This window comes from Etheostoma cragini, chromosome 13, assembly GCF_013103735.1.
Source record: "Etheostoma cragini isolate CJK2018 chromosome 13, CSU_Ecrag_1.0, whole genome shotgun sequence".
NCBI classification, from domain to species: Eukaryota; Metazoa; Chordata; class Actinopteri; order Perciformes; family Percidae; genus Etheostoma; species Etheostoma cragini.
The window spans coordinates 4,277,569-4,286,401 of record NC_048419.1 but is presented as its reverse complement, the minus strand read 5'-3'; the positions used below and the strand labels follow the sequence as shown (position 1 = coordinate 4,286,401).

At 40.4% G+C, this 8,833-nt stretch overlaps 1 protein-coding gene across 1 annotated transcript in view; it reads left to right on the top strand.

Moving 5' to 3' along the window:
• pcdh1a (protocadherin 1a) overlaps positions 1-5,927 on the top strand; it is a 92,145-nt gene extending 86,218 nt beyond the window's left edge. The window contains exon 5 of the mRNA XM_034890110.1: positions 1,911-5,927. Within this exon, the coding sequence (XP_034746001.1) occupies positions 1,911-2,281 (371 nt within the window). The 3' untranslated portion in view covers positions 2,282-5,927. The remainder of the gene's footprint in view (positions 1-1,910) is intronic.
• The last annotated feature ends 2,906 nt before the right edge of the window (positions 5,928-8,833 follow it).

Below are 8,833 nucleotides of genomic sequence, written 5' to 3'. Positions count from 1 at the left end.
TAATAATAAGTTAGGCTAAAATGAGCAGTATAACAATGGATTTGAAGGTAGTACAAATAAAGTTTGGGCAGAAGCTATCCAAATCAAAGTGCAGTGGAAAGTAATTGCATATTACAGTTACAGTACAGTATTCCAGATGTATATGTAAACAGGAGTACAGTACTGAGGGTACGTCTCGTAGGCTTACTGTCACGGTGGCACGAAATACGAATACATTTACTCTGTTTCACACCCCGTCCTGTAGCCACGAAACAAGACGTCCGTGATGGACGTGTTCTTCCATGGCGTGGACACCATCGAGGCATCACAGTAATGCATTTATCACGGCAATCAAAAGTTTACATGAGGGTGACACTCCCAGATCTTGGTTGTCAGCTCTTCTCTTCACAGACATTGATTTGGCTGTCCTAGTGTCTGCGTTTGAAGGGATAACAAAGATAAATTGAGTGGTATTTCCATTAAATCTGGTCTGCCTGTTTAGCTTGTCAACAGGTGGGCTGCTTAACAAGTCTATTAGCTGCCAGCTGCACATTTGTGGTAAACAAATACACCAGTTCTTCAGTGCCGTTTTACTCTCAGAAACCGTGTCATACTGTTTGAATGATAGCTGAAGCAAACTTATTTTGGAGCTTTCACAGCTCGTACACTTGAATGAGGTCACTGGGTCATGGACCCATTTATTTAATTAGGAACAGTTGAATACAAAATGGTGGATAATCAAGGGCAGGGAACTCATTTCAGCACTGTCAATCAATAACTCTTTCAACGATGGTTTCGCCCAAAGGGATCCAGCCATCCTCTTTGGAACCAAACATTGTATGTCACTAATATGTGGGTCTAATATTTTGTCTGTTCTTGCTGTCTTTTTTTATGTTGACACATATCTGGAGCACCATTGACAGCATACAAATCACATGTATCAGAAATCAATACATTGCTGTATTGAACATGTTAACAATGCGGTGATATATTACAAGTGAAAAAAATGTTACGTCCGCACCACTGCTTTAACCTCCCATAATTAAATACGTAGGCAACATTTCAATCCTAGCTTGTATTCTTCAGGCAATCAGTGGACTCATTTGACAAAAGGATATACTGTATGTAGGCATTACAATCAGCTGACCCAACATGTGACTTCAATTAGTTTGATTAGGTCTAGAAAGCCTAATAGCCCCACTCACAACTCAATTAAGAGAACACTTTCAAACATGTTTTTTAAAGACTTATACATCTCAAAAGAAGGCTGTTAAAATGCAATATCCCCAAAGGATTACATAACATTGCTATTCACAAAAAAGTAAAGGAAAAGAAAACCAATCAGTGGAAAAATCCGTTCCATATGTACAAGCTTACCACAAACAATTGAAGAACATTACCCCGCAACTTCATGTCTGTCAGCTGATTGTAATGCCTACATACATCCCTTTGTCAAATGAGTCCACCATTAGCCTGAAGAAGACCCAGTAGGGTCGAAACGTCGCCTTTGTGTTAAATTATTGGAGCTTAAAGCAGTGTTGCAGACAATTTTTTCACTTTAGTATTTCCCATTAGTCCTGCACTTGTCCAAAGGTGTGATGTGCACACAATTAATTTTATAAATATATTACAAACACATCAGATAAAATGCTGTTGAATACTTCTAAATGACATAGACACAGCATGCAATCCCCTGAATGTCACACATCAGCTAGTGGACTACACACACACTTGTGCTCATTACACAGTGCATAGCAACAGCTACATAGCAACTGCTGCTGACTGCTTAGCAACAGCTGCAGAGACATCAAGGAGGGGGGTGGGCTCCATGGCGTGTTTCAGATGACACCATTTCTGTTCACAAAAGCCTCTTTCCAACTTTTCATGATTGTTCTGATGTTTATCACCATGACGCTCTCTCCTGCCCACAGATATCCGCTCCCTCCCTGATGTGGCAATGACCGGAAACTGTACAACCGAGTGCAGCGAATTGGGCCACTCAGACGCCTGCTGGATGCCCGGGCATCCCTCCCCCGTACGCAAGACCAGGAACCCCCCGAAACTCTCCACCTTCGTGCCTTACCAGGAAAGAGGGAGCCTGGGACGCCTCGCTAACGGGAGCGCCAGGCTGGGTGGCGAGGAGCACCGGTCGCGCCTTCCGCCCTCCCGCAGTGCCTATTCCAACAGTGGTCATGACGCCAGTCAGGACTGCCCCTCAGAGGAGATGCCCCTGAGCGTAGCCTCTGAGTTCCAACCCACCTCTCCCTCTACCCACACTCCAAAAAGAGAAATTTACCTGTGAGGAATAGTGTCATCTGATTGGTGCACAAATGAAGAAAAGGTACACCCACTTCAGATGGAAAAACAGGCTGTCCACATGCTAAAGCCAATGCCCGTTTTGTAGTTAACAGTATTCCATCACTGGCATGAACACTTGTTTTTTGTCATTTCCTCCTTAAATTATTAATTTATTAGCATATTTATTAAGAATTCCACAAAGTTAATGGATGCACTCGCTCATTTATTTATACGAAATCGTGAAGGATACAATTCTAACTGATCAAAAGGAAGTGCAGATGGTAATTGCTACTTTAGTAGTAACTAATTATTGTTGTAGTTAGCCAAGTTCCATTCTGTGAAGTGATCTCTTGAAATTTGGAAGTTGTGATCAGTGCTCTTGTGCCATTATTAGCTATCATTTATTAGACAGCCAGACAGGCCCGTACAGAAGGCATAACACTTTCGACTAACAATCAAATGAAACGGTCTCTCTTAATGTACAGTGCTGTAAATACCTTTGAATGGTGTGTTTTACATATATTTTTGTCTGGCATAAGCTGAAAAAAAGAAATTGCCTCAGAATTCTAGCATATTTAAGCTTTTCTTTGCTGCTGCTGTTTAAACTTGATTGAAACCATCTCCAGAAGTGGAGTTCGATATTGTGGAAAGGCATTTATCCGCCCCTCACAATCACAAACACCTTGGACCCCTAATCATAGTAGAATAGCCATAACCTCTGCTCCCTGTAGTGCTCGGCCACTGGTGGAGAAGGCTGTGTGGCAACATTTAAACTGACATTATGTTCCACTGACTCTCAGCACTGTGACCTATCGTTCATCATAAAAACGGTTGACTTGGCCACAATACCCCAAAGTCACAATGACCATTCCGATTGGCTTTTTATCTTAAACCTTATGACACACTCTGTTGATTAAATCATACGAGCGTGTCATTTTTAAAAGCTCTTTTCTGTTGTGACAATCAGACGGGCTCTCACAATCCTTTCCCCTCAAAGCTCATAGTCCTCTCTCTCCCCTTATGATCCACAAGAACTTCTTTGGATCGGTTTAATGCATAAAGAAGTATTTACATAGAAGGGCACTTGAACACGTAGGACCACTGGAGAGATTGAGCACTTGGAAGTTGGTACATGAGTGCCCTGTTGAGAGTAAATTCTTTGTGTTTTAAAGTAGCAGTTCGCTCTAGATAAATACTTCTTCAGAGGTGAATTCAATACACTGTGCACACTGGAATAAGTGAATTCACAGACAGTGTGGACCTTGAAGTCTAATGAATAGATTTGAAGAAATCCTGGGAGGTTTTGTCAATAACATGAGACATTTCTAAGTAAGTGTTTGGTTTCATGTGAGTGAATATCATTTGCAACTGCAGAATTTTGTTGAGCTTAAACATAGGTTTATAGTAGGAGTGTTGGCTCAATTTACTGCAATTCCTGTTAATTATGATTTTCCCTCTATTGAGGACAACATGCTTAATAAATTATTAGGCATTTTCCTTCTTCTGGCTATTAAAGATGGAATAAAAAATAGGGCATGCCCGTGGGCTTCATTTATCTTTACAAAGATTTTCCAAGTGAATCTGAAGGAGATTTCTGAAGGACACTGTGTATTAGTCAGTAATTAAATGTTAATGATGACAACAGTAGGCTGCCTTACAACATTGTAGAGTAAGCCCGTGTCTGTGATTTTAACATTGATTTGATTAGATTTGGAGATAGCTCTCACCTCTGCAGAGTATTTCCATCGTGAGACTGTGCGTCCGACTAAGGGTGGAGGAGCCTTCAATGGACATTTCCTAATTAGGGTGAGTAATGAGTCCTGAGCTGGGGCATGTGTGAGCACACCCCCAGGACACGGCACCCACCAGATAATGCAAATCCACCCGCAAAGCTACAATCAGTTAAAAGGGGTATTTTTATCAGCACTTACCTCATCATGCTGCCATTGAAAACTGCGTTTAGAATAATTAAAATGAAAACATACGGAAATTACTGGACATGGCCATGATTAAATAAGGTGGGCCATTATCCTGCCTTGAGGGGGAGAAAGCACATCATGTCGTTTTCAAAGCCATTTAGCAAACTGAAATAAAAATTCAAACAACAGCTATGATACACTGTGATTTAACCCCCCCAGCTCCACAAAGCCCCTCTCGGAGCTGAACATAGCCCCTTCGCGAACTCAAAGCAGTGGCTAAACCACTGACCTGGAATTAATGATAAGTGAGAAAGATAGCATTGAGTGATAAAACCAATGTCACATAGCCTCAATCACTTTTATCTATTGAAAATGCCCCGGACTTGATTCCGATTCACAACTGCTTTGCATCCAGATTTATCTCGGGGGATAAATCGTAACCTGATTCCAGCCTAAGTACACTTATCGCTTTCAGGAATCTGGAATCTTCAGATTTGTCTCTTTGATCGCCGACACATGAAATAAATGGGGCAACTCTTAGTGGATCAGTCGTAATCATCTGTTGTTGCTCTGAACGGAATGACAGGAGTTTGATTTAAGTCCTCTGCGAAATGAGACAAAATAACAAGCCTGGGCCTATTTTTTCCCCTGTCTTAAGGAGTTGGACTCTTTCACTCCAGCCGATAATGACCTCCTGCTACTCACCCCTGGAACAATGTATCACCGGGTTTGATCTTTCTTTTGAACTCATGCTGAATGAACTGTGTTTTCTTCTCTCTCAAACACAGAAGGGTTCTCCTTGATTAAATTAAGAGGACATCATGAAGCACCTGAATACACTCAAAAGTATGTTGAATAATGTTTAATTTGTACTTAACATTGATTTAATGTTAAAGTCACTTGAGTATCTTTTGCCTCTCTGTAGTGTGTATCGTATGGTGATCATTTCTGTGGACAGGTGGACAAATTGCTGTACTGAAATTGGCAATGGATTTTTTTTTTTTTTTCTTACTGATCAAAGACTCTTGGAAAAGTGGTTGTGTGAAAAAATATTGAAATCTTTTGGTGGTGTAGTGTACATAGATCTCCACAACCCCGCGTCTGCTGTCAAGCAGGCGGCGATTTAAGCATGAATTCCAAAGATAATTGGTAGAAACTGTTTACTCTTTTCCTTTACTTTCTGAAATGTCAGTGCTGGTTCATATTCAAAAGGCCCTCTCCCAAAACAATCTGAAATTAACTGAACATTTCATCTTTTACACAGTTCATCTAGAACAAAGACAATTGCCTTGAAAATATGTCTTTGCAAGAGAGACTCTAGTTGTTATCCTAATTGTTGGTATATTTATATAGGATAAAATGCTTGTGATGCCATGTTTTTGTACAGTTTTATGTACATACAAGTGAAGCTTTCTAAAAGTTATGAGAAAAGCCGATATAAAAATTGTAACTTGTTTTCTTGAGATGTGCACATCTTGCCTTGGTTGGATTGACCTTTGCTGAGTCAGTGTGAATGTGGCCGTTCTATGCCTGCACTGTAGTCATTCACCGGCTCCCACCTCCTGAGGACTTTATCAGTTTTCATGTTTATTGTGAACAGTGGCTCGTCTTATCTTACCAGTTTGTTAAACTCCTGTGTTCTGCATTGTTCTGTTTTCGCATGTTGACAATTTCTCTTGTAATACTGTAAGTCCTCATGAACTTTGTAATTAAATCACTTCAGGGAAAAAAATAAAATGCTGTCAGTGTTTTCTTCGGTTTCACTGATTATTCGTCTCTTTTGAGTGTGGAACAAGGATTTGGCTGTTACGTTTGTGCAAGAGGCTTTTCAGCCTTGGAGCTACATTGTGTAAAAATGTGTCTCACTCTAGGACCAAGGCTCATTAAGAAGAACTAGTATTCTTGTCATGTGGGGACCAGCGCCTCATTTCTAAGTCAGGAAGCCCCAGAATGTTGAGAGTGAAGCATTCCAGGGTTTGAAGTAGTAGAGTCCCAGGACCTGTGTTCACTACTTCAACTAGAAAAACAATGTGCCTGAAGAAGTACACAGCCCCATCACGCACTCAGCATAATACAGAACATTTCTCTAAAGCATTGATGATCTGCCCATTGCTGCACATTTAGAGCAAGTCTTACAACGCTGCTGTCTTGTGATGTTAATTTTTTAAATGTATGTGTCTTTTCTTAACGGGAGGATAGAATTGTTTTAACGGACAATGACCCACGGTTGAAAGCATTCAGTGAATGGGGAACTCTTTCTATGAGTTTGATGTTCACGCTTCTATTCATTTCTACTGTGTTTGATCATTAGCACATCTGAACTTGAGTGAACTTAATTGACTTAATCATTGTTGCACAGATAACTATATTATTTAATAATGTGGGAACTACAGTAATGTTACATGAGCGATTAAGCAATTTTAGGCCTTGTTCACAAACGGCACCCATGACCAAGTCTTGAGTCACTCTATCGTAATGTAGGCCAGTATTCTCTCTCCCATGATTAGAGGGAATATAGCACCATACACCACTTTTACTCCTCACTGCTTGCCGTTTCTGCGCTCAAGGAATTTTAAGACAGCACTCATTTTTTATTCACTCGGGGTATAAAAATGGAAAGAAAAACCTTGTCCTTCATAATTATTAAAATGGCATACAATGAATATATTTTTTTAACACTACAAGATGTTAAAGTCAAGGGGTGAAGTCAGAGAGGTGGCTGGTACTCTGACTAACTACACATCAGGGTCTTTTCCAAAATCCAAGTTGATACATAATAATAATAATTATAATAAGCAGAAAGGTTATCATGTTACAATACAGAGATTTTATGATAGATCTAGTGTAAGGTAAACAAATATGTGAACAATGAGCTAGAGATATGTAACAAATGATTTCTATGGTAGTATGTCATTTCTGTGCACTTTATAATATCTAATATCAGTGTTTTCATTGATTGGTCATAAACCAAAGTCTTTTGACATGATGATGGTGCAAGATCAAACGTTAGGAGATCAACAAGGTTCACAGGGCATTAGTATCTTAACCAAATTGCATGGCAGCTGTGGCGCAGAGCGGGTCATCCTTCAATAACAAGACTGCCTGTTCAATTACCGGCTCCTCATGCGTACGTGTCAAAGTGTCCTTGAGCAAAACACTGAACCCCAAGCAGCTGCTGATGGGCAGGCCAACACCTTGCATGGCGGCAACAACCACCATCATGTTTGTGAATGGGTACATGAAAGGCAAATTGTAAAGCGCTTTGCCCGGTAAGGTAGAAAGGACCTTTATGAATGCAGTCCTTTTACCGTTTATGTCAAATACTATCCACTTTTTTATCCATATTTGTAGAGACATTTATGACACAAATGTCAACCGGGTAGTGGCTCTAGAGAAATAGTCAGCACTCAAGTCAGAAATCACAAAGTTTAAGAATAATAACAGCAAAAAAACATCATGGTAATCTATTTAATAGGTGCTGAGACATTTTATTCTGGAACAAAGTCGTAAATTGACCAGCCCACACTGCCATGCAGCTAGCCACGCTAAAAAATCAAGAGTACAGGTTATTCAGCACCATGGCCCTTGAAATTGCCTTGCATTGCCCTGTAACAGTGGACTAGCCTTCTCGACCTATTTTGTATTTACTTTACAGATCGAACATATGCAGTATGTACACTGAGACTGCTAAACAACTGCCAACAGAACTAACATATAGTGATTATTCTGGAAAAAGATTAAGGCAGCAATCTCTTGCCTGTTAATCTGCACTATTTAGGCACATCTTCCTCAGCCATAGCTGCCAGGGAGCATTATGGCTAAGACTCCAGCCAATGTATGGCTTTGTTGCATACAATTTCTGTGTAGTCAATTAATTGTGTGCTTGCTTTTTACAAATTATCTCAGTGAAGAGTGTCAAAAACTGACACTGAGTGCAAAATGGCTACACGAAAACGGCTCATCAGAGTTAATTGGATCTTGCAGGTGTTAAGGATTACTGTTTTTCTACAAAAAATGTATATCCCAAATACAATATTACATTCAAATCAACATTGGATCCAATCAAGTATACATGTGAGGATATGGGCCAATAAACCGTGTTTGCCTACTTTAACATATTTAAAAAACAGTTCGTAGGTTAATGAAAACAAAATAGACGTAAAGAGAGACCTCTACACAGCCAGTATGTACAATAGAGGCAGGGTGCTGACCACAATCTCCCCCACACAGGCCTTTAAAATACCATCACCCGGCCTCTTTACCTCTTTCCCAGCATACAAAGAGCTGCTGTGCGTCGAAGTGCACCTGTTTCACATAACATACTTGGCAAGCACAGGGCATAATTGTGATGCATTTTTTTCTTCCTGTGAAATGGAGGGTGAAAAGCATCCAAGTGGACAATCCTGGAGATGAGAAAACTCGCAAAGCTACTACAAATAAAGGATGGGTTTGGCCTCAGCATAGCCCAGCTCTAGTCTAGTCTGAAGAGTTTGTGACTTGGGTGGACCAAGAGAGCAAAGACCTCTCACCCTCTTAACTGATGTTAAGGCAAGCAGTAGCCGTGCCATAGAAAGCAGCCACTGCAAAGGGAGGCATCTCTAAACTCTAACATGTACCTCCATATGAGCACACACAAG